This window comes from Camelus dromedarius, chromosome 9, assembly GCF_036321535.1.
Source record: "Camelus dromedarius isolate mCamDro1 chromosome 9, mCamDro1.pat, whole genome shotgun sequence".
NCBI lineage: Eukaryota > Metazoa > Chordata > Mammalia > Artiodactyla > Camelidae > Camelus > Camelus dromedarius.
In genome coordinates, this window is record NC_087444.1 from 65,803,402 (window position 1) to 65,830,338 (window position 26,937).

Here is a 26,937-nt window from a genome sequence, read left to right on the forward strand (position 1 = left end):
CGCTGCTTGCCGCCACTGCTGCTGCTGCCGCCGCTGCTAACCTGCCGCCGCCGCTGCCCTGCTGCCGCCACTGCTTGCCGCTACCCTGCCGCCGCCGCTGCTTGCCGCCGCCGCCGCTGCTGCCGCCTCGGCCGCCGAAGACGCTGCTCCATCATCTCACCCGTGGCAGGTCATTTCCGCCTCCCGGCAGTGGCTCCTCCTCATTCGCTTCGCCCCAAGGTGCAGAACGCGCGCACACGGACCCGCACCGCGAGCGCAGCAGCGAGTCCCAGAGAGCAAGGGCTTCTGTTAAGACGTTTGTCTCTCTTGAGCCGAGGGGGCCAGTCAGCTGGCTAATTGGAGCCTTTAGGTTTGGCCGCAAACCGCACTTCTGCCTCTCCGTGCTCTCGGGAGGAAAGCTGGTTTAAAGAGGCAGCTTGGCCGCAACCAAACCCTTGTAGGGCGGTTCCGGTTTCGAGTTGTCTTGCTCCCTGTTTGGCCGGCTTCGCTGTCAATTAGCCGACTGCCATTTGCTGGGCTGGGCGGGAGTCCAGAGCCGAACCTACGGAGGCTCGGAGGAGGCGCAGGAGGAACCGGTGGCTGCGGAGTGTAGCCGCGCTGAGTCCTTCAACCCGCTCGCGTTCCCTGATGACTCGAGAACCCGAGTGGCGGGGGGAAGGGTGGGCGGGAGTGAGGGGATAAGCAAAGCTTTGCTGGCTCAGAGGGAAGGAAACTTGCGCGTACTGAGGAGGAGAGTGCTGGCGTCTTGCATGCTTAGTTAAAGCAGCTTTTTTTGCCTGGAAAAGAGGGAGAAAGTAGTTTCATTGGAGACTTAAATCGGAGGGGAGGGACGTAGGATGGAGACGTCCTCCCGAGCATCTGCTCATTTTAGGCAACTTATCAAATCTTCCTCCTTGTTGTCGGTTAAAGAAATGATTAAACCCTGCTTGCCGAGGTCTTAGCTATAAGGGAGTAATGGAGACACCTACAGGCTGAACTTTAAGAAAAAGTGCCATATTTAAGGAACCTCTGAAAGGGATGAAGGGGAACCTGTGAGAGTGTGTGCACATGTGGGAGACAACATGGGCAGGGTCAGGACTCGGACTGTGAGAGTATGAAAGAGAGTGAGTCTGTGTTGAGTGAGAAGGGAAGGCGTTCTGACTGGGAGTTCCTAGCATTAGTGGATGTAAGAACTGAAACATCTGGTTGGGGTATCCCAGCTGAAGAAAGATAAGCTGAATAGGTATGCCAAGCCCCCCACCCCCCAAGTGATTGGAAAATCCCTTAACACAGCCTCATTGTTTTATTTGAAGCTTTAAGAGTGTCTTCTAACATTTTCATTCTGGAAATACTAATTAGTGCTGGATAGGTAGTGTTTTATGCCTTTGCACCTTCCATATGCGCCTCCATTTTCAAATTCCCCAAGAAAAGCATATAGAAAAATCTCAAATTCACTTCAATTCCCAACTTAAAAAAAAAAAAGTCACCTGTGGCATTTTAAGGTAGCTCTGCTTAGATTTACTTTGCCATCTTATTTTGTTCTCCTTGTTGAGAAAATACCTAAGCATGGAAATGTAAGCTCCAAAGAGCAAAGATTTGTCTGCATTGGTCACCGTAGTATCTTGGGCATCTAGAACACACAGATGGCTGGCATACAGTAGATTCCAAATAAATGTTTGCCAAATTAATGAATGAACCAGAAGAAGAAGATGATGATGATAATTATTTAAAAATCCTTCTCCTTACCTAAGAAGAGAAGTCTGTATGTCAGTGGTGAGGGCTTTTGGAATAAGTCATAGCAATCAGTTTTCCAAACTGCAATGTATGGTCTCCAAGGGAGTTTTTATAGCTATGCAAATAGTCATGATTAGATTTGTGTTTATTTACAAGTAGGTTTCATGTTCATATTTGACTTCTTTAAATTTTGCTTTGCAGCATATACTCCTTTACTAAATAAAGGTCATCTCATTTTAATCCTCTACTATAGTACATGTGGCAATAATAACAGGAATCTCTGTTTCTTTAATTTATCAATGTATACAATATGATTTTCTCTCTATTTAATTATCTGAAGACTGAAGTGTAATTTCCTTATTAATTGATTTTTTTTGGAAAGCCTGCATAACTTATTAACAATTTTTAAAATTTTTCTAGTATTACATTTTAAAAGGAAGATGTAATTTTATTAGTAGGTGCTTCTGTAAGTAATTCAATGACTCAGTATTATTGAAAGACCTGGGTTCTGGTCCCAGCATTATTTTAAGCAACATATATGACCACTGGCAAGACATTTAAAGTTTCTGTGTCTTGGGACACGAACTGTATGTGGGCCTCATGATTTGACATTGAGGGAGTCCTGAAATGGCACCTGAGCCACTCTCCAGAAGTGCCAGCCCTTCCCCTAGCACACATCTAACAAGAGTGAAGCAGGCTATGAAAGGCTCTTGCAATTTTGGCATTCCCTTCAGTGGGTCACCTTCAGTCTGCATGGCCAAACAATAGAGGTGAACTAGTTAGGTCTAGAACATCACTGCCCAATAGAAATATAATGTGAGCCGCAAATTTGATCAATACATGTAACCTTAAATGTTCCAGTAGTACATTTAAAAAGTAAAAAGAAAAAAATGAAATTAAATGTAATAATATATTTTATTTAGCCTAATGTGTCATTTCAATAATTAAACAATATAACAATTATTAATGAGATATTCTATCTTTTTTGTACTAAATCTTCAAAATCCAGTGTGTATTTTATACTCACAGCATATGGCACTACACACTAGTCACATTTCACATGCTCAATAACCACCTGTGGCCAGAGGCTACCACAGAACTCAAGCTCTGGAAAATAGTGCATCATGATCTAGGATGCTCTAGACAACATAGATCCACTCAAAATAAGGTACTACGGTCCAAATGCTCTTGGGGGTCAGGAGTCAAGCTAACTGAGTAGGTAGACAACCCTATGTCTATGTTAGTGCCCATCCCTGAAGGAGATAAATCAAAAGAAGTTTTTATAAGGGACCAAGATATAACACATACTCATACCCCTCTAAGCAGACTGTAAAATTCCACACAAACTCACAGACATATTATTCATTCCACAAATGCTGATTGAACTACATATCAGGTGTTGTGCTTAGTACAGGGGCAAACATCTGCCTGATAGACACACGGACCTTATATGTGTCTTAGGTGGATAGAGAGATAATAAAAAAGCAAACAAATAACTTTTACAATTACATATAGGTGATAAGTGCCATGAAGAAATAAACACTGTAAAGTTACAAAGAGTGCATGGTATGGGGGCAGGGAGATTCTTACATAAAAAGATAAAAAAAAAGAAAGAATTCAATGAGAAGTTAACACTTGAAGTGAGACCTAAACATTGAGGAGTAGCTAACTAGGTAATAAGTAGTAGCAAACTAGCTAAAGGTAAGATGAAAAGAAACTAATCTTGGGTAGAGGGAGTCGTGTACGAGTGCACTAAGACTGCCAGTATTCCACTCTTAGAAGGAAAGAGGAATGGAGAAAGATGACTGCATTAAGATAAAGTTCATTTGTCATATAAAAAGTGCATATAATTGAGACAAAAAGAAAATCATCTTATAAGATAATCAAGCGATCCTGGCATGATTAGCAACTCCCGACCACCACCAATTACATGGACGTGATTTGTAGAGCAGATAAATACCCTTGTGTGGCCTCAAATTAAGAACTATGTTATCTAAATGCATATTAACACTATGTGGGAGCTTGACTGTGATAGAACAATATATACAAGACCTGTAGGCACTGTGTGAAAAGGCCCAAAGCATTTCCATCACAGCCCCAAAAGTCAATCTAATTGCTTTAGAACAGTCAGATTCATGCTGTTGAAAAAGCAATATGCAATGGAGCTTTGAGTTATTAGTTGTCAGTAGATTATTGATTTACCACTATTATAAAAAAAAAAAGATGTGATGCTAGCATATCTTTAAGTAAAAGAAATTAAAGGAGGTAAAAAAAAACTGCTTAGAGCAGATTTTATGTGAGCGGTATAGGTAAAATTATTTAAAAAATTTAAGTGCTGCTTTAAATCATGAGATCAGCAAGGATTAGGACAGTGGGATATGGTGAAAGGACACTGGATTGGCAGTTGGGAGACCAAGCTCTACTCTTCTGCTCTGCCGATATCTAGCCATGTGACTTTTGACAGTTTTTTTCAACTTGTCTGAGCCCTTTTGCTTCATCTGTAACACAAGAGAGATGTATTAGATATAGCCACAACTGAACCAATTTTAGCTGAGTGATGGATAATGGTCCAGGTGTATTTTCCAGGAACTCATCATTCTTGATAGTTCTAGATTTATAAGGTAAATGTTATTTTTAGATTAAATGGTGCTATGTCTCAGTAAACAAAGTGGCACAACCCAAATCAAACTCTTGATACAGCAAATAAAGCCACAAAGAAGCTGCATAACCTGTTGCTATAACACAAAATCAGAAATCCAGTTCTTATTCCCGGTCTTACTGAGATTCTGGATTTCCCTACGCATATGCTACCCCTGTCCCTCATGTGCCTGTTTGCAAAATGAAGATCACAGTCCTTGTTATCTAAGGCATTGGTTTTGAAATTTCTGGATGCAGAATTATCACTAGAGAATTCCGATCATCACTCTGGGTCTAGGGGGAAGTTAAGAATCTGCATTTTAATAAGCACCACAGGTGATTTTGATGCAAATGGTCCAAGGAGCACATGCTGAGAAAAACTGCCTTAAGCCATGGAAAATAACTCTAAGATATTAGGAAAGAAGGTCTCCTGGTAAACACAAAGCCTTGCTATAAACTGTAAAATGAAACCTGTGAAGGGAAAAAAAAAATAGAAAATAGCACCTATCATCATCATCATCACCATCAATCATCCTCCTCCTCTAGACATTTCTACAGCACTTGCTTCTAAGGGTTTTACACACTTTGCTTATTTAGTCTCCATCGCTGCACTGCGAGCTTGGTGCTGGTACCATTTTACAGATGAGAAACAAACAAACAAATGAATTGCCCTAAGTAATACGGCCATCTGGCTCCAGACACCATACCCTTCATCACTACACCAGTGGTTCTCCAATGTTGGTACACACTAGATTTACCTGGAGCGCTTTTGTCAAAAGCACAAATTAGTGGCCTTAGCCCCCAAACTGCTGACTCAGTAGGTCTGGAATAGGGCCTGGGAATCTGCATTCCTAACACATGCCCACGTGATGTTGATACTGCTGGTCCAGGGGTCATACTTTGAGAACCTCTGCTCTGAGCTGTGCTTTTCACCATTATAGTCTGTCACTCTTTGGTAACACTTTTCCATCCATTTTTATACAAAAAAAGGAGAAAGTCAACAGTAAGGGATTAAAAGATGCCTGAAATCTATTAAGGAAAAAACTCTCTGATTTTTTATTTCCAACTTAGAAAGCTTACTCAAGATGTTTATGTTTTTTCGCTTAGCAGTTTATTCTCATCTGCCTCCAGTTTACCCTTAAAACTCTTCCTCCCTGTCAGCATCACTTCTGACTGCATTCCTCTTTCCAGTCATCTCTGCTTTTCACTGTGAAGTCATGACATGCGCTATTCTTGCCTCCCCAGTGAAGTGCATTTTTAGGTACCACTAAACACAGTGTCATCTAGGACTTTGACCCAAATTGCTAATTTCCCCTAATCCCCCTGCTCCCATGCACACAATATAGTTCTGTAAACTAAAGACTCCTGAACAACTTTCTGACCACAAGGGAAGAAAACACCAGGAAATGGCATTTATGTGGGAAAATCCTGAGTGTGCTAAGGCCACGTATTTCCCCAAACAACTTCCCATGACACCGACTGACATTCAGCAGTGGAGGAAGGGGCTGATCTGGCACTCATGGAAAAATCACACCAAATTAGTTAAAGCTCAACTCCATTCAGTGCAAGGATTGGCTCTTTTTCGTATTAAGTAATAAGAACAACAGAACAATCTGAAACAAAATTTACTGAAAAATAGACTTTGTGGCTAGCAAAAGATGGGAGATGGATGGATTTGTCTTTGCTCAATATTGTCTGCTTTCATTGCTGCAGGGAAGCACCTCACTCCCATGTGTATCTATATGTTGTTATAGTTCATGCTGTTGTTTTCATCAGCATATTGCCTTAGGCATAATGGGGGCTTACTTCATGATCAGTTTAGGACTTGGCTCTTCATCTGAACACAGGAGCTTTTGAAAGTTGGGCTCTTTAAGTGCCCAGGACCAGGTACTCATAGGAGACACTATATAATGACAGTTCCTCATTGATGAATAGCAGGAATTTGTAAATCCAAACAAACTTAAAAAGAACAGGTTTAGATAGCAAGCTCCTTATAAAATTTTTGCTGCTATTTTAAAAAACTTGAGAGACATTAATCCAGTAATGTTGATATCACTGAAATTTCAGACATCATCTTAATGTCAGGATTGTATGGAAATGGAAAACAAAGAAACGTAACACAGAAATATATGCCAACCAAATGTAGTGAAAGAAGATAATCACTGCATGTGTTCCAGAAATACCTTCAGGCTAAGAAAATGATGAACCTAAGTATGAGTCCAGGTACAAAATAGTTTTGGAAACCTGTAATTTTATTTTGACAGTAATATTATGTGTGCCTAGTTTTTAAAAATGCTTCCTCCAGACTTCTGCTAGCCCTAAAAAAAAAAAAAAAAAAAAAAAAAAAAACATGGAGACAAAGAAATTTAAGATTTCCTATCTAATCTCTGGTCAGTTGGTTTCTCCTCCTCTTCTTCTTTCTCTTCCTCTTACAGACATCAAGTGCTCAGTGACAAATTAGCTGTAAGTCTGAATTGTCCCCAAGGAAAGGGAAGAGAGAACGTCCATACCTGTGAGGTAGTTGAAGTTTACTTAGAAGTGCCTTCTTTTGATTGCTTTTGGTACTAGCATTTAAGTATGTCTGAGGCGGAAGCCCTAATCCTGTAGCATATATACATCATTTCTTCTTGTCCTTTTGATGTACCCTTTAGAATCAATAGTTTTGGGGAAATTTTTGCCTAGTCTTTACCAACAGCCCCCTATTCAGACATAAGAGAATTTTAGAGAAGTTGAGGCACACGAAGCTTTCAGCTCATTTTGTTCACTGTGTCAATGAATGGTCTTCAGTGATGGGGCTGACTTCCAGTAATCATTTATCACAGCATCTGGGGAGGAATGGGTTCCTCATGAGCAAGTTCTTATATATGGCATAGAAAAAGCAGACTAGGGAACAGAAGGCTAAAAAGAGAAACAATTTTCCAGAATCTGCAGTATCATGAGTACCAAATGTGATGAAAAGTAACTGTTTGAACTGTTTGTTTTTATATCTCAATTCAGATATTTTAGAGTATAAAAATTAAAATGTAATTAAAATTCAAGAAAGAAATAAGAAAGTAGTAAGCTTTTCTGAATGTCAAGGTTGTTTTTAATTGAAATGGATTAACCAAGAGCAGAAGAGAATAAACTTCACTGAAGAATGATTTGTGATCTACAGTAGAAACTATATCCATGTATCAGAAATGAGTTCTATTTAATTCTGCCTGGATAGGCAGATGAACCAAATGGAATTGGAATCTGTTCTTTTCCTACGGCTCTATAATAGACTGAGGAATGTATCCTGTTATGTCCCCACAAACAAGAAAACTAGTACATACATATTTAGCCCAAATACTTCTTTTACGCATCAGAATTTAGTCTCTTTTTACTACCATTCCTCTCCTGCTGCATTTCTCAACCTGGCATTCAAGACCACTTGCCAACTTTTTTTGCCCATCCCACTAGTCCTCCACCACCTTTTGGAGATCCTCCATTCTAAAAAAGCTGTGCTGTTTACACTATTCCTTTATAAGTAATTTGTACACTCCAGTCTTATGTCTGCCTTTGTAGAAGTTAATTCTGTCTATTGAGAAAACTTCCACAAATATGTTTTCTCTCCTTTAAAACCTTTAAAAACTACCAACAGTTTGAATAGACATTTCTCCAAAGAGGATATCTATGCATGGCTAATGAGTTCATAGAAAGATGCTCAACATCATTAGTCTTTAGGGAAATGAAAATTAAAACCACAAGAAACCATTACACACCCACTAGAAGGGCTATAATAAATAAGACAGATGTTAACAAATGTTGGTGAGGATGTGGAAAAACAGGAGCCTTCGTGCATTTCTGGTGGGCGTGGCGCAGGCACTTTGGAAAGTAAGTTAACAGTTTCTCAGAAGAGTTCAATATAAACTGTTCTAAGACCCCGCAATTCTACTCCTAGGTATTTGCCCAAGAGAAATGAAAACATTGTGTCCACACAAAGACATGCACATGAATGTTCACAGCGGAATTATTCATAATAGCCAAGGTCTAGAAACTGAAGCTACTGAAAGCTCTATCCACTGGTGGATGGATAGACACAGTGTGGTTCAGCCACACGGTAGGATACTGTTCAGCCATAACAATGAACAAATTGCCAACATACGCTATGTCATGGATAAAGCTCAAAAACATGATGTTAAGTGAAAGGCGCTGGAGGCAAGAGACCACATATTGTGTCTAGATGAAATGTCCACAAAAGACAAATGTGTAGAGACAAAAACATAGGTTAGTGGTTGCCTGGGAATAAGAACCAACTGTAAATGAGCATGAGGGGTCTTACTAATGAGGATGAAAATGTTCTAAAACTGATGATAGTAGCTGTACTGCTCAGTAAAGTTATTTAAAATCATTGAATCTTACACTGGAAATGGGTGATATGTAAAATGTACTTCAATAAAATTTTTTTTTTTTAAAAAAAGGAACTACCAACTCTAGGTATTCTCCATAATTCACTTGATTTTCTAGAGTCAACCTCTGTTTCTATTTAGAATCATCTTAGTTCTTAGAACCCATGATATGATTTACATGTGCTGACTTAATGCGACCTGTGAACATCTAGGTGGACAAGTGAAGAAGGTCTGGGGAGCATTCTCATCTATATTATTTATTATTTTATTTTATTTAACAAATAAGTGCCGGTTGGTGTCCCACTATGTGCCAGACACTGTTCCAGATAAAAGTGGTACAGCACCAAACATGTCAAGTTTCTGCAATCGTGGTGCTTACATTCAGATGGCATAAGTACTATGAGGAAAAATAAAGGGAGATAAGAAGGTGTATAGAGACTGGAGGTCAGGGAAATCACCTCTGATTAAGTGGCCTTGAGTAGAAAGGTGGATGACACGAAAAAGTGAAACATGGGATGACTTCCAGGAGAAAAATTTCCCCAGCAGCAAATAATGATCATAAAACCCCTGAAACAATATCAAGCCTGGTCTGTCCCAGGACCGGCAAACATTTCTGTCTTGGGAGAGGTCAAGGAAAGATGAGGGGAAAGAGAAGGTAGCCAGCAAATCACATAGAGCTTTTTGCGCTGTGGCAATGAGTTTTGGTTTTATTACAAGGGCAATTGCAAGTCATGGGAGGGTTTTGACAGGAGTAACAAAATCATAGGGGTTGCTATACAGACTGACAGAGGAAGGCAAGAGCAGAGAGGAACTAGTTAGGAACCTGTTGCATTAGTCAGAATAAGAGATGATGATGGTTTGGACTAGAAGTGGATGGGAAAAGCAGGATGACAATGGTTGAGTTAGCTGAAAATTGTTGAATTCAGGATTATAATTTTTTGAAGGTTAGGAACATGGTTGTCCATTAATACCCTCTGAATTTCAGATGCAAAGAAGATTATCCTAGAGTAAGAATAATAATATATAAAATTATGTGTGCCAACTCTATTTGGGAATAGAATACTAAATTTAGAATAAAGATTATTTTTTTTAGAAAAATGACTCTTCCTATGTACCAGTTTAAAGTACTCATATCCCAATTGAAAAATGAGCAGAAGCCATGAACAGAAATTTCAAAATGGAAGAAACATATATGGGCAGTAAACACACAGAAAATGTGCAACCTCATGAAAATGCATGAGACACACAAAACATGAGACACACAAAGCAAATTCATATGATTGGCAAAAATTGAAGTCCACTAATGCCAAGTTATTGGCACTGGATGTGGGAAGGATGGAGGAGATGTGGATCCACAAAATCTTTTATGCTTTACTGGTAGAAATGTAAATTAGTATGATAGTTTTAGAAAATAATTGAGGATTATCTAGTAATGTCAAACATTCACCTACTCTATGGTCTAGTACTTCCACGCTTGATATATACACAGAAGAAACTCTGCACATGTGTACCCTGTGATATTTACCACAATGTTAATAGCATCACTGTTGAAACAGCAAAACCCTAGAAAAACCTAGCTGCTCATCCACAGGAGAACGGGTGAATGAATTGTGTTATTCTCACACAGATGAAAATAAACGCAAGGAAATTATGAACACAGGATTCAGGGAGATCGCTGACCTCCATGGGTGGAGTAAGGCATTGAAAATGAGGTGGGCACTAGATTCATGACTGCTTATTTAAAATAATTAAATAAATAAGTCAGATCATGCACTGACTAATGATGAAAGCATATTGGACAAAGGATGACGGTAAAGCCAAAGTCCTGAGGTCAATTAAAGGAGCTTAAGAAAGAAAAGGTGAGGGAACAGAAGGGAAGGAAAGAAATCACGTCACTTTTCATTGCTTCTATAGCCTTGTCCCCAAATAAATTATCCCCACAGGCTATCTGCCCCCCTCCCCCCCTTGCAATTCTCTGGGCTGATGATTCTGGCAAAGCAATGGTACAAATGTTCTAGTAGTTGCCAACTTACTACTCTTCCTGAGTAACACAGTCAGCTTTTCTGGCTGACTTAGCCCAACAGCCAACCATCTACTTGTGGAAAGTTTCAGGGCTCAGACAGGCCTCTGGGGGAGGTATTTGAGATCAAGAAAGATTGGCAGTGCCTGCCTTCAACTAGATCTCTGTGTGAATGACAATTGTTCATCTCTGACGCAAACCACTTCAGGCTGAAATTTGACTTCACTTTCTAAGAGTCCAGATCCTTCTTCTCTTCCCTATCAGTCTGTGTCCAGAGCACTATTTCCAGGCCCCCAGTGTGTCTTCTCAAAGACTGGCTGAGCCACTTTCCAGATGGAGCCAACATCATCCTCTATCTGATCCCCAAATCATGAACAGAAGGCTGAGGAAATGAGAAGTGTATACCCACCAGGAAGGGAGAGAAGCTTCCAGCACGGGGTACACAGCAAGATCACAGAGGCACAACCTAATTCTCCAGAAAGCCAGTTCAGATCAATGACAGGACAGCCTGGTTCCAGATGAAACTCTCCTGGATTTTAAAACACAAATAAATAGTAACATTGAAATGAGATAAGATTTACCACAAATTTAATCTGACATATTTAATGATATATATTATGATAATTATGGCACCTGAAGACCAGATATAAAGAGGAAGCCACTGACATATTTGACAATATTAGCTATTCCTGGGATTCCCTGAGACAAGAGATGGGAAAGAGAAAAGATAAAGTGCATGAGCTTCTCTCCTGCCAGAAGGGCACAGGGTACTGCTCCAGTCCTCCTTCCTTAAGAAGGATTTAAGGTGTGCCACAGTACCTGGAAGGAGAAACCAGCTTGATGCCCCAGAGAGACTGATTTCAGTGTTCATTTAGAAGTCAAAGTTATCAGGTCAGATCTCTCTCTGATAACAGCAGAGAGAAGCCCTGCCTGGAGAGGGCAGTGGGGAGGGTGGGCCTTTGTTCAAACATCAAAATACTGTGGGAACAAACTGCTGGTTAGTGAGAGATGGTGGGAGGACAGCTAGATATATCAGCAAGCTGGAAAAATAGCCACATTTTCAGTACAACCTAATAATAATCTTTACTCCTAGTATTTTCTTAAAGTGAAGCTTTTTACTACATAACACATTCCAAGTATACTAGGAATTGAAATGAGAAAGTCCAGATCCCAGGGTACCTCTTAAATACAGGCAGAGGATTTTAGACTTCATATACCAGTTCCTTGATCATCAGTAAACTCGTCTCTAAAATTTGACCTAGAGGTCATTGGAAGAGTAGTTCTTAGGTTAAAAAAAAAAAAAAAGCCCAGAAATAGGTCCCTGTGCTGCCAAATGAGTTCTGAACTGGTGAATTCCTAAAAAACAGGACACAGCTTCCTGCAAATTATTAGGAAGTAGTTTTTGCCTCCAATTTACTGGCTTTGTATTACAACGTCTATCGAGGACGCTGGGTTTCCCCCACCCTTGCACTCCCTTCCTCCTTGGATGGTGGCAGATTTGGGACAAGGACCAGGAGAAAACTGAGCTGTAGTGCTAATGAGTAGATATGTGAAGAGTGAAGAGGATATATATATTTTTAAATCTTGTCTCTGCATAATGTACCTACCTGAATTCCTCTTTTAGATTCTTTATCCTTATTTAAACTTGTCATTTGAGCATCTGAAGTAAAAATATGGGCCCAGGATCTACTTCTTAATGAGAAAAGCACCTCTTCTCCCCAACATCCTCACACGGAGAAATCAATTAAAACAGCCTCCAGTCAAAGGTCAAGAAGAAATCAGAGGGGAGCTGGGGAAATTAGCAGTTAGCAGGCAGGTGAGCCTGGCCATGCTGGGTCTTTCCAAGATCTCTAAGTTGTCTCTCATGAACGATCTTTCCCTGGCTGGGTTTGACTTTTGTGGGTTTTGGTTTAATTTTGCTTGATTTTCTTACTGTCGATAAGTAAGGCATTGCGGTAGTGTAGGATTGGTAAGGCATTAAAGTTTAGGAAGTGAGCCAGGAAAGAAAATGGCCAAGGAAACAGCCTGGCTGCCTTCAGACTAGTCTTCAAAGTCTTGGGGACAAATGGGGTCCTTGCAAAAGCTCATGGTCCAGCTGAACTCACCAGGGTCAGAAGAGCCACGTGCAAATTGGAGTCAAAGTGCTGTCATAACGAACAACACGTACTCCTTGGGGGTGGTTTTCACCTACACACAGATCTCCCTGGGGAACCGCACTCATTTGGATTTTTTTTTTAATTTGCACTGGGTTTTTTGAGTTTGTGTTGAGTTTGCATTTGAGTTTGCAGATTCTGGTCCTGGCCACTTTCTTTGTGACCAGCACTTACTAGCATCTCCCACTCCTGTCGTGCAGCTCTGAGGTGGCTGCGGGAGTGCTGCCCATGAGTGGGCAGGATAAGCTGCGTGCACGCCCTGCAGGTCCCAGCTGGGCAGATCTCTGCCTCCTACCCTGTCCTCTGCAACTCAGAGGCACCTCGGGGACAACAGGGCAACCACATGAGGACATCTTCAGATGCAGAAAAAGGTAGTCGTCACCATGCCATCACCCTGAATCCTTAGTTCCACTCCTGACTGGTTCAAACAAACCTTTTTCTAGAGCTCTGACCATTGCGGAAAAAAAAGTTAAGACACGAATCACCTAGATTTTGAAACTCCAGACTTTTCTGGTTTGGTTTTGCATCATCACAAGGTAAGAATCACAGTTTACTAATTCAGATGTGAACGGAATATGGCTTTAAAATATCCTAGGAAACAATATAATTTTACGTGACTATTTCATCTCAACAAGCAAATCAGAAATTCAGCCTCACACATTTTGGAAAAATCTACCCATCCCACACCAGATTGGACCCTGGTTCGAAGGCTTCACATAGTGACCAATTGGAGGGTCTTAGTCCTCAGTCGTCTGTTTATCTCCACTAAGTACCAAGATATGTGCTGTCCCTGTTTGTGCAGACCCAGACCTGGTGGCTCTCCGACGCATGCCACACTACACGTGGGCCTCAGGCATCCCTGTCTGATGCAAAGCTGAGCTCTAAAGTGCCTGCGATCTAGGGTTGCCAAGTTGAGCAAAAATAATAATAATAATAACAACAAAAAAAGACACTCAATTACATTTGAATTTCAGATAAACAGCAAATCAATCTTTTAAGTATGCTCCATGCAATATTTGGAACATACTTATACAAAAAAAGACTGTCTATGTGAATTTCATACTTAACTGGATGTCCTGCATTTTATCTGAGAATCCCGTTGTAATCTCTGTGCCAATATTCCTCTATGAGATCGTGCTGCCTCCCTGAGGCATCTTCTGTAAACAGGACCTGGGTCGCTATGCCTCTGAAATTATGAACCTCTTCTAACACTAGACGAGGGGAACATTTTTCTGGGGAATTATTGTTCTCAGTGGGATTAAACTGTTTCAAACAAAGCCAGAACATTCTACAGATGGTTCTGCTTTCCACCTGTTTTACTGGCCAAGAGGCAATGAATTAGTCTATTACCTTGAAATTGGAGGCAGTGGGCAAGGCAGGAATTAAGGTGTCAAATAGTTTATCCATACTCCCCTCACTTTTGTTCTTTCTCTCACTCTGTCCCTCCCACCCCTTTCTCTCTTCTTTCTTTTTGCAGTATCAAAAGAAAATGTTTGGAAAATGCATTTTTCTTTAGGTCAAGAGATCAGGCAGTTTTTACACTATGAAAGAGATTTATAAAAATACAGTAAGGTCATATGAATCCTTGGAAGTTAGAGTAACTTAAGTCACAAATACAAAGGAGAATATAAACTCACGTCACACAAAAGTTCTTTTTCTAAATGTACATTTGAAGACCCTACACTTTTTTCCATAACAATGTTATCCCATTGTAACTCAAAGCAGAAGTTACTAAGAAAATGCATGGTTGTCTGGTAACCACATATACATGTTATAAAAATATTTTAAACATATTTTATGTGCATTTGATTTAATTGTTGATTGGACTATTCCAAAAAATCCAGGAATACATTCTAATGAATGAATGAATGAGGCAACTGCACAAAAGCATGTGTGAAAATATACTCACTGCAGCATTATTTATGAGAAAGAGAAGACCAATTTAACTGTCCTTCAATAAAATATTAATTAAATTGTGCTGTAATTACCTACTATGGCTCTTAAACCTGATATTTTATTTTCATTCAATCAGAGTTCCTAAAATAAGGGAGAGAAATTAAAAGACTTAAGTAGTGGAAAAGAAGATAGAAAACTGTCATTTTTCAATGACAACATAAATATGCATGTATGAAATTCAGAATAATCTACAGATTCATTATTTGAACTAGTAAATAAGTTTAACAAAGCTGCCAGATATAATGGCAATATACAAAAATCAGTTGTAATTTTATAGCAGTGTAAATAGTTCGAATGTGAATTTTTTTTTTTTAATTTACAGCAGCATCAGAAAAAAGGAAGGCAAAAGATTTTCAAGGACTCTACACAGAAAACTATAAAATATTATTTAGTGGAATTAAAGACAAAACAGGAGGAGGGATAGATCAAGTTTGTGAATTACAAGATTCCATGTTTGTAAAATGTCAGTTCTCCTCTAATTAAAGCCATAGATTCAGTGTAAACCCAGTCAACAACCAAGCAGACATTTTGTATGTGTGATCATTGATGGAGTAGTTCTAGGACTACAGAAGCATTGCAAAGGGCCAAGAATAGCCAAAACAATCTTGAATATTAAATTTCCAAGACATCAAAACTTACGATAAAGCTGCAGTGATTATGACACCGTGGTATTGCATCAAGGATTGGCAGAGACCAATGGAACAGAATAGAGTGAAAAATCAGACCCACGCACGTGGTCACTTGACCTATGACAAAGGTGGCACTGCAGAACAGTGGGAATAGGACACTCTTCTCAATAAATGGTACCGAGTCACCTGGGTTACTCAGATGCCCTTTCAGGCCTGAGGTACTCATTGTTCTGGTAGCTGGGAGAGTTAGATCTCTGCTCACTGCTCACAGCTGCCTCTCCTCCTGGGAATTTCCCGTAGCCAAAGAAAGCAGCTTCTTCCAAGATGATTCTCTCTCCCTGAGGATACTCCTACATCAATGACTGGTCAACGCAAGTATGGAAATTCCTGACCCTTCCTGGATTGGCCTCTCAAGGACCATTCTAGTTTAAGAGTTCCCCTTGGGAACAGCTTAGGTCATGAAAGCAACTGCATCCTCAAACTTAAGTCTCCCTCCACCCCATCTAACTCCGTATACTCATCTCAGAAGTTTACCCCAGTAAAACTTCTGCATACAAATCTTAGAGTCCCAGATTCTGCTTCCTAGGGAACTCAACCTGGAACACACTGGAAAAAATTAACCTTGACACTACCTCATACCTTACATACAATTAATTCCAAGTGATAGTTTATCTAATGTGAGTCATAAAAGATAAAATTTCTATGAGTATCTAACATAACCAAGCCCCCACTACTTTGGGGTTGAAGAAAGATTTCTTAAACAAGACACAAAAGCACTTACCATACAAAAAAAGGCTGATAAATTGGACCACATTCAAATTAAGATGTTCTGTTTATCAAAGGATACAATTTAGAGTAAAAAGTCAAGCCACAAATTCAGGGAAGATAACACAATGCCTATAAGCCACAAAGGATTTGTATAAAAAATACATAAAGAAAGACCAAAAAATCAATAAGAAGATAGAAAAATCGAATAGAAAAAAAGAAAAGGGTAAGAGGTTTGAATGGGTACTTCCCACTCCCCAAAATATATCAAAATAGCCAGCAAACAAATGAAAGGGAATTCAAAGTTATTAATACTCAGAGAATGCAAATTAAAACCACAATTAAATATTCACCTCAAACCCACTGGAATGGCAAGATTAACACTACCAGGTGTTGGTGGAAAATGTAGAGCACCTAGAATACTCAGACACAGCCTGAAGAAACTTGTGTTACATAGTCTAATAAAATTGCATACTTGCATGTATGTCTCTTTTAGGAATAGCCCCAACAGAAATGAGAGGACGTATATATCAAAACACTTACGTGTAAATGCTCATAGAAATGTTATTCATAATAACAAAAAATTAGAATAGTCCAAATGCCTGTTAATTTTTATAGACAATAAAGAAATAAACAAGGCAAGGAAAATAGAGTCAAAACAGAGGAAGCGTAATCAGGAAGTGCATGAAAAGCAATGAAATTATGTTGAGGTAGAGGATCTAAAAATTAGGACAGTCTTGAGTAAGAGAATGGCAAAGGGGGATAAAAATTTAACATTTTAGATATGGTGTCTCAAACAATTAAAGAATTATTAACACTTGATTTATTTATAGAAATGTATATAATTCATTCCTTCCTCTAACTAGAGTATTATACACACCCAGCTTATAAATTGAAATGAGCCAAACACCAAGAAAATAATGCATCCCGTTACTGGGATCTCTGCTCGTCTGAGTTGTTCAGCACAGTAGCAGCGCACCAGAAACTTGCACCACGACCACCAGCCTGCTAGCAGGCAGCTGTCCTGAATGTAGGCCCATGATAGTTAATTTTATATATCAACTTGCCTGGGCTATAGTGTCCAGATATTTGGTCAAACGTTGTTCTTGATGTTTCTTGTGAGGGTGTTTTTTGAATAAGATGAATATTTAATTGATGGACTTAGAGCAAAGCAGATTGCCCTCCATCATATAGGTGGGCCTCATCTAATCAGTCAAAGGGCTCAATAGAACAAACACCCCACCCCCACCCTACATCTCCCTACCCCAGCAAGAAGGAATTCCACCAGTAGACTGTCTTTGGACTTGAACTGCAACTCTTCCTGGAGTCTCCAGCCTGCCAACCTATTCCATCAGATTTTGGACTCACAAAGCCTCTTACAATCATGGGAACCAATTCTTTAAAATCAACAGATCAAACTCTCATTCTCTCTCTGTCTCCCTCTCTCTCTTCCTTTCTCTCCCTCCCTTTCTCCCCCCCCCCACACACACATGCATGCACACACACCCCCTCTTGTTTTCCAGAAAAGCCTGACTAACACAAGGCCTAATATCTGGGAACAGCCAGTTCCCCCACCTGAATGAACCTGGCATGAATATTACTAGCTTCCTGGTCCTAAGTGCAGCCTGCCTCTTCAGTCCTTCTATGCTCTCTGAAACTCACAGTCTTAAACACATCCTTTCCTCCCAGTCTTTCAAACTCTACCATTTCCTCTGTGTCTTTACAGGGACCAAGCTGAAGACTGTCTGCATTTGGGGACAGAGTCATGTGTCTGTGCCAGGCTCTGGCTCCCCACTGAGCTTCCGTGTCTGCTCTGACATCCGCTTCTCCTCTGAGCTGGCTTGTCCTATCCTGAGTGTCCCCTGACACCTCAGTCTCTTCAGGATCCTTTCCGTTGAGTTTCTATTGAACAGGTTGAAACTGTCCATAAAAGAAACTCTTCTATTTAGTGTCAAAAGCATCTCAGATTTCAATTTTTTCTTTAATAAATGCACATTCCCCAAGGTCAGTCAGTCTCGCTCAGCCCTGCTACTCAACAAGACTAATATTCTAAGGTTACAGTTTCTTCCCTCTGGCTCACTCCAAGAAATCCTTTGTGGCCCTAAGGTTGATTCACTACCTGATCATTCTTCAGCTTAGAATCACTCAAGGGCTTATAAAGACATGGTCTCAGGCCCCCGTTCCCAGAGTTTTTGCCTCAGTATTTCTGGGTGGGGCCTGGGAGCTTGCATTTCTAACATGTTCCCAGGTCAGGCTGAGGCTGTGGATCCAGGGACCACACTTTGAGAACCACTGTTCTGGCTCTAGTTCTTTAAGTGCTGCCTCCTGTGCCTGTTCCTCCATTGACTCCCTGTAGTCCCTAATTCTTTTATAGATATCTCTCCTGGTCCACGATGAAACTCGGAGGGGTAAAGGGAATGGGAGCTCTCACAGGCTTCCACTGCAGGGATAGGCCAAAAAAAGGGGGAATTCAATTCAACATTGCAAACACTTTTTTTTTTTTTTTGAGTGGCTGCTGTGTTATAAAGCACTGGCGGGGAGGGGTTAAAGAGATAAATGAGTTTCTGTTCTCAAGAAACTTAACATGTAACAAAGGGAAAGCCCAGCATAGCACTAACTATAGGAGAAGGAAAAATGTATTATATTACAGTACATTCCAAAGCCCTTAGGACTACAGCCAACACTGTTGTTATACCAAGTATGTTCCCTAGGCCGACCCCACAGGTCAAGGGCAGACTTTTTCTCAGGGTCATGAAAGTTCAGGGTCAGCAAGTCCACAATCCTGAGGGAGCATCTCCTTAAATTTCACATCCTGAGGGTCTCGCTATCCTCCTACCAGTGTTGGCATGCCAGAGGTCACAAAAGAGTTCTACAGCTGCTGATGGATTCCAGCCTTTCTCTCCATACAGGTATTTTCTACCAGAGGAGTTGGCCAGGCGGGTCTGAACCACACATACAGTTGGTGATGGAGCCAAGAGCTCATGAAGTGACAATGCAAAGTGCATAGAGCAAGAAAGAGCAGAGGGCCTAAGGCTGATATGTGAGGAATGTCAGCCTTCCCGGGATGGGATTTAGAAAGCTAAGTGGGAAGAAAAGCGGGACAGTTGGAGATCGTCTTTGATGCCTGATTGAAGTGTGTTAGATGTGGGCTTGCTTTCGGGAAGCTTCCAGGCTAGTAGGGAAAACAAGATAACTATTCTGGGACCAAGCACTAAATCAGCATAAGGAGAGAGTGTAACAAAGAGGGATAAGCTAAGGCTTGCCTTCACTTGGGTAATAGGATCCTCTGTTCTTCCATTTAACATTGTTGACAGTGATGTTGATTGCAGAGTGCTTTTATGAAAAGTACATAAAATAAACTCCTAAGCACAGTCGCTGGCTCACAGTAATCATTCCCTAAGTTGTTTTTATTGTAATTTCTGTAGTGATTCTGTTGCTGGTAGTGATGAGTCAAGTTTCCAAGAAAGAGAGGGAGTTGTGGGCTGCGCTGGGGGTGATGGGTGATGGACAATGAGGAGTTGGAAGAGTCGGAACATTGAGCAGGATTCACCTGCCTCCTGGGACAGGACACGTGAGCAAGGAGCAAGGTCGGTGATTGTCAAAGTGTAGGAACGGGCCGGAGGGTCAGTTGGTTCAGAGTGTGTACTGCGTGGGGGTTGAGGCATTAATAGTATGTTTGTTTTTTGTAACTAAGTATGGTGGAAGATGGCAACCAGACTTATGTGGTGATCGTTTCACAATGTATACAAATATTGAATTATTATGTTGTGCATCTAAAAGTAATATGTTTTATGTCAATTATATCTAATTTTTTAAAAAAGGAGTAGATAGGGTCCGCACTATGAATCTTGGGATAGGAAGCTTGGGCTTTGTCCTAGAGTTCATTAAGAACCTCTGAAGATTGATGACAAAAATTAACATATTATTGAAAACAATCTTTTAGTGAGATTAATTTATAAATTGCAAGTAGTAGTTGGGGAGAGTGATGCCACGTAGTTCAGCATGTCAAATATGAGATGATGCAATGTTAGTAGTGGAAATGGAAAGAGAATATTCAAGACAAATGCAAAAGAAAACATCAATTTAAAAGAGAAGACAAAGGCATTAGTGTTAGATATGAAGGTGTGAGCAGAAGCAGAGGCACCTCTTTCCTTCATACCTGGGCTTCCTACCTGGTCAGGTCTCTTAGAGAACATTTGTATAACCTGCTTGTGCCTCCATAATGGAATGCCCAACTGGGTGGCTTAAACAAGACATTTATTTTCTCATAGTTCTGAAATGCAAAAATTCAAGATCAAGGTGCCATCACGGATGGTTTCTGGTGAGAACTTTGTTCCTGGCTTACAGGTGGCTCCCTTCTCACTGAGTCCTCACCTGGCCTTTCTGCTATGCCCTCACTGTGAGACAGGGGTCCCTTCTCTTCTTATAAGGAAGCCAGCCCTATTGGATTAGGGTCCCATGCTGTGATCGCATTTAACTGTAATTCTCTCTCTAAAGGCTCTGTCTTCAAATACAGTCACATTGTGGTGGGGGGACTAGAGCTTCATCATATGAACCTGGGACGGGGGTGGTAGGGGACCCTACTCAGCCCGTAGCAATGGTGTCATATGCTACATGAGACAAAGGAAGTATGAAGTTTGAGCTAACGGAGAGGAAAATAGTTTTGGCATTAAATGCAATGGTTGGTTAATCTATAGAGCCATCCAGAATAACATTCTGTAATGACAAAAATGTTCTGTGTCAGCATTGTTTGTTACGGTAGCCGCTAGTCACAATATGACAACTGAGCATTTAAATGTGGCTAGTGAGTCCGAGGAAGAGAGTTTTTAAGTATATAGAATTTCAGTTTAAACTGTATTGAACAGCACAAATTAGAACTACAGGAACCCTAGGCAGCGTAAGGAGGTTTTATCAATATTTAGGTATCTAAGGCTTCTCCTAGGCTGTAAGGCCTTGTACTCTAGATACTCAACTTCCAACCACCTCTTGTCAGCCAAGAAAACTCTGAAGCTCTGAAAAGATATATGACTGTTCCAGGTTGACACAGCTGGTTACTAGACCCTAGATCATCAGTTAGGGATTAAATATTTTTATGGCAGCAGTCATGCCATTAGAAATGCTTAACAGGCAGCTGGAGATAAATAGCTGTTTGTCAAGGACTGAGATCAGTGCTGGGGAGTCAGTGCATGGGTGTGAAAATGTGGCCGTGAAAATGGATACAACATACAAAGAAAAGAACATGGGGCTCCACGTCAAGCCTTGATAAATACTGACATGTAAATGGAAGGAAAATAAAAACAAAGCATAAAAGGAAATAGATTTTCATCTGCCAATTTTATACCAACAATTAGATAGCCCCAGATCGCCACCTCCTCAACATGCTCACAATTCATCTCAGACAGGTGGGCACAGTTAAAGAGCGAGAGCCCTTGCTGCCCGCCTCCCCGCCACGAGAGAGCTGGCTGCCCACAGCAAGGCACTTAACCTCTCTGTGTTCCATCTCCTCCTTTGTCAAATGGGGTTGATGACAAGACTTCCGTCAGAATGCTTTTGAGATAAAGTGAGATGCATGTACAGTACCAGCAAAGCCCTGGCGCATAATACAGATTCTTTAAATTTTAGATTGAAAAAAAACTTGTCTCGTCCCCAATCTTATTCCTCTTCCCGTGTCCCTGATCTAGGCCAAGAGCCTTGCCCTTCAGCTAGTTGTTCTCTCTGGAAATCTGAGTCATCTTTGATTCCTTCTTCTCCCTTAATCACCACATCCAGTAATTCACCAAGTGTTATTGATTCTAGCTGCTCCGTCTTTCAGATACAGCCACCTCTCTGTATGCCCTCCACTACAGCTCTCACACACGTCTTCTGCACTTTCTGAAAAAAGCATCCCTGTTTCCAATATGTTTGCTATACCCATCCATTCTCTACACCAGGATGGGATTTCTACACCATAGGATCTCCAGAGTGGGATTTTGAAACCTTGAGGTGTCCAGGGGAAGATTTTAAACCCCAAGTCATTTTGCAGCCTTCCCCAGCAGTTTCTTTTTGCAGACAGGATTAAGTTGACATTCCTCAGCACGGCACTCAAGACCATTCACAGCCCGCCTGCAAACTACCTCTGTTTACATATTCCACCTTTTACTTTGAACCAAGAATACATAAATAGGAACCCATGCATTTTAAAAGTTCAAATGAATAATAGTCTTGTGACTCAGTGTGGACCTGGGAGGAAGAAGCAGGGTTTGTTTTTGTTTTTCAGATTGACGTCTAGGGGAAAATGCAAAATTCCCTGTCAAACCTTGCAGAGAGATTCCTTACCAGCACCTCCTGTTATTAGGTACTATTCCAACCCAGCCTTGTGATTTTCTTCTCTCATTTTTCATGGTAGGGAGGTTCCTTTTTCAGTGCCTACAGCTTCAAGCCTGCCTCCTGGAACACACGCTGCGTGTAATGTGGATCGTTCCTAGTCTATGTGAGAATGAAGTGAAGAGCCCCATAAAATAAAGGATCCCATTGAATTGGTTGCAGATGGTTTGGTGTCTTTTTTCCTAATCCTCCACTTACATGGTCTTCATTTGGAGCTCAGGTCTCCTGTTATTGGGGCGCATGGATCCTTTCTCCAGGGGTTCCCGTGTTAACATTCCATCCACGTAGCCCGGTCTCACACGCACTCGAGTTGGCTTTTCTCTTTCATTTCTCCAAATATATTCCCTTTACAGGTTTTTCTACAATATTTTATCTTTACCTTTTTTTGAAGTAATTTTCATCAGTTCCACTCCTGTTTAATCTTTCTCAGAAGCACAAGTTCACACACACACACACACGAGTTCCCCACACCTGTGTTTAGGTGCCATTTTACTAGGCTGTCTCTGTGTTTGACTTAACAGTTTCATTATTCCTCAATATCACCACATTCCAGGAAAGACAACCATTTTCCTGTGAACTTCTCATTTTGATCCACATGTCTCAGTAAAATGGAGAAAGAGAGTCACAGACAGACAACATGAGGGCTTTGTTTAAGATGCTGGCCATACATAAATACATCGCACCTGTTCCCAAAAATAAGCCTGTGCGTCTGAACTATGACTGGTCATTTAGCGCCATCTGCTGGACACAAAGAGTCACAAGCTGGGAAAATCAGATCAGACTTCATGATTATCAGGTGCCCAAAGCTGACCTAGAACTGTGCTGAGCAAATTACTTCCTGCTGGAACAAAGCTTTATCTCCCCTTAGAACAAATCTCTCCAACTCCTCATAAATATCTCTTGGTTAGATTATGATGCCCAGTTGTTTGGTCAAACACCAGTTTAGAGGTTTCTGTGAACATGTATTTCAGGTGTGGTTAGCATTTAAATCAGTACCTTTGAATACAGCTGATTACCCTCCATAATGTTGATGGGCCTCATCCAATCAGCTGAAGGCCTTCAGAGGAAAGACTGAGGCTCCCCAAAGTGGAGGGAATTCTTTTCATGACTGAAGCCTGGAAACCCACTCTGAATCTCCAGACTATCGTCCCTTGGTATTCAGACTCAAGTCTGCAACATTAACTCTTACCTGAATTTCCAGGCTGCAGGCCCACCCTACAGATTTCAGACATGATAGAAATCTAGACAGACAGATAGACAGAGAGTTGGATAATCTCCTATTATTTTCATTTCCCCCTTGGAGAACCCTGACTAATCATTTTACTATATCCCAGTGTCAGGGGTATAGTTATGTTCATAGTTATAGTAAAGTACATTGCGGTCATCATGTAACGATATGTGTAAATGAAGTCGTTATGCTGTATGCCTGAAACTTATAATGCAGTGCTGCATGTCAATTATATCTCAATAAAACTGGAAGAAATAAATTGCAACTTGGGAGACACAGGTTTGGGTAAAACTGAGTGTCTCAAGGACGGGAGTCAGGGGCTTATAAAGACAAAAAGCCAAGAGGTTGTCAAAAGTTGCCTGACGAGAATTGTGGCTGATACTAATGTGAGCCAGTCAGGAAACCTTTTCCTTAAGGAATCACAGGTTATTTTCGGATTGGGGCTTAGTGAGTATCTTAAGTTTCTGGCAGGTGTTCCAGATGACTTCATTAGGGCAATAAATGCTCACAGGGTTGGATTCTCTGTGGGCTGAGATGTGCATAAGTCACACCTCCTTAGTGAGCCCTCTCAAGCAATGCAGACTCCATTTTTATTTTTCTTTCATAAAGGCAGTCTTCTGCTGCCAGGAGCAGTGACCCCACCTCAGCCTGGAAGAAATTCAGGTGAGCTTCAGCTCACTGGCTAGTGCTGTAGGAATAGCAGTGTTTGCCATCGATCTCTTCCCTGCAGGCGAGGCAGCGCCCACGGCAGCTGTAAATGAGCACAGGCTCGTGCTGGGGTGGGGCCAGGGAGTGATCCTCTACCCTTCTAGGTTCATCTGGCTGGTCTAACAGTTAAAATGACATGAGGCAGATTAACAGGAGAAAAATAAACAAAAATTGAATAACACATGTACTTCCTGTTTATACCTCTGGGAGACAGCCAGGAAAAACTGAGTGAACTCATCAAGAAGGCTGAAGCCCTCACCTTCAACATCATCTTCAGCTAAAGACTGAAGAGGTTGCTGCAGGCAGCGGTCAGTTACAGAGGTCGGTTACATGGAATGGCTGGAGGCATGAGAAGCTTCAGTTAGATAAGGGATGGAAAGGTGTCAGTTTGATTTAGACATGGGAGTCATCAGGGACTCGTTGCGTGGGGATGGAGGAAGGGGAAGACACACCAGATGGGTGAGGACAGACTGCTGTTTGGGAAGCAGGCAAATCTTTCAGGAAGTTTGTCATCGGAAGTAAGACTGTGTGGTTCAAGTGAGAGGGAAGAAACAGGGAGATGTTTACAGAGAGGGAAATTTGAAATCATCACTGAGAAGGAAGAAGATGCAAAAAATAAAAGTAGTAGGAACACTGGGCAGTGTCTGGTTTTCTTCAGCAGCACTTAGATGCCTGGGAGAACTTAAGGGGGAAGAATGATAATCAGTTAGTTGTGTCTTTGGGAGTTTTGCCAAGTAAGTACACTGCAAGGACAGAAAAGGGAATAAAGGGTGTAAGTAGGAGTTATTAAAATTTTAGCTCTTGGAAATTGTTGAGAAGGAGAATATTTCCTTTACTCTCTTAGGTTCAGTGATTGGGAGACTGCAAATTAAATTGACTAAAGCCAATTACTGTGAGAAAAAAATTACATATGAATACATGCAAGAGTTCACAAAGAAATGTGATTGGGAGGGGTGGCTAGAATTGGAGGCTTATATACAATTTAATAAGTGACAGGAAAAGGAGAAAGGCATTTTTTGAAAAACAAATGACTTCTTGGTGAGAGGGGAGAGAAAAGGCGCTAATGGTAGAACAAGTGACACTTAGGAAAGATAAATAGTGCCTTAGGAGAATGAATGGAAGACGTGACAGTTTTGTGACAATGTCCGCTTGAGTCTGGTGCTCAGAACTTGTCTCTAATTTTAAGACTGTTTCCAAAAAGTAAGTAAATAAATAGAGATGATGAAAAGCCTGAGGCAGATATCATTTCTCCTTGAGGAAATAGCTGTGAATCAGTGTTTAAGGCAGCATATAGAAAGTTTGATGGCACTGTAACGATTGTTGTGATCCATCAGAAGGCTGACAGCAGCCACACCAGATCCGAATGCTGTCCGTCTAAATCTTCAGGTCTATATACAGTGACTAACAGTGGAAAATTCAAAAAAGCTATCAATCAACACTGCTCAATATCAATGAGAATTTTGGTGAGTGGTTGGGTGTTGTTTAAACAGCTGGCATCCGGGCTCAGTTTGAGTATGTAATACCCCAAAGTGCTGGGTTTTATTCCCAAAATTGGCTTACAAGTTAATGAGATGCAGAGAAATGTGGCTTAAAATACCACATTATATGTGCATGAGTTTTAATCATGCACATATAATACAAAAATATTTTCCTTTAATAAACATTGTCTATATCTTACTTAAAGAGAAATAACTAAAATGTTACCCAAGCAGCCCAGCAGGTAAATGTTTACTGTTCCTCTGTAACATCGTATAACAGATACTTTCTCTTCAAAACCTCCTCATATTCTTTACATGCGTTCAAAAGCATATCGTCAATTAATCTTGACTCTTTTGAAGATCCTCGAGGAGTTCGGTAGGACTCAGACTGAAGTTTAGGAGTAGCTGGAAAGAAAATGAAAGAATTAGATTCCTTATTTAAAATACTTCATAGGTAACTAAATGTCAGTTACTTTTAAGCTGAGACTTTTCTAAGTTTTAAGAAGAATGAAAAATACCTACATATGATTACAACACAAACCCAAGATTACTACTCTACAATTTGCCCAGGGTTGCACGTTGAATTAACTGCTCTTGTGGCTAAGGATCAGAGCTCCTGGTTTTCTCATTACTCATTCATTTACTCAGCAGCCATGTGCTAAGGCACTGTGAAAAACACTGGAATCCCAAGATGAAGAGGACACAGTCCACCCTGAAAAATCATGTACTGTAAACTGGAAAAATAGATGAACAGGCAATTTTGGCACAGAGACATAAATGCCATGACAGGTATAAAAGAGGGCACAGGTGGAACACTCAGAAGGGACGTCCAGCTTTGTGTCAATACTGTCCACTCTTTGGTGGCCGTGATATGTAAGCAGATACCTGAAGGACGAGGAGAAAGTGTGTAGGGGGGG

General features: G+C 40.8%; 1 protein-coding gene across 1 annotated transcript in view; it reads right to left on the reverse strand.

Annotated features, from left to right (window-relative positions):
* Positions 1-6,734: 6,734 nt before the first annotated feature.
* The window catches only part of LOC116150510 (ankyrin repeat domain-containing protein 26-like), a 52,950-nt gene continuing 32,747 nt past the window's right edge, over positions 6,735-26,937 (reverse strand). The window contains exons 18-20 of the mRNA XM_064489580.1: positions 26,247-26,425; positions 11,150-11,269; positions 6,735-7,175 (exon numbers count right to left, since the gene is read on the reverse strand). Coding sequence (XP_064345650.1) covers positions 26,271-26,425 — 155 coding nt within the window. The 3' untranslated portion in view covers positions 6,735-7,175; positions 11,150-11,269; positions 26,247-26,270. The remainder of the gene's footprint in view (positions 7,176-11,149; positions 11,270-26,246; positions 26,426-26,937) is intronic.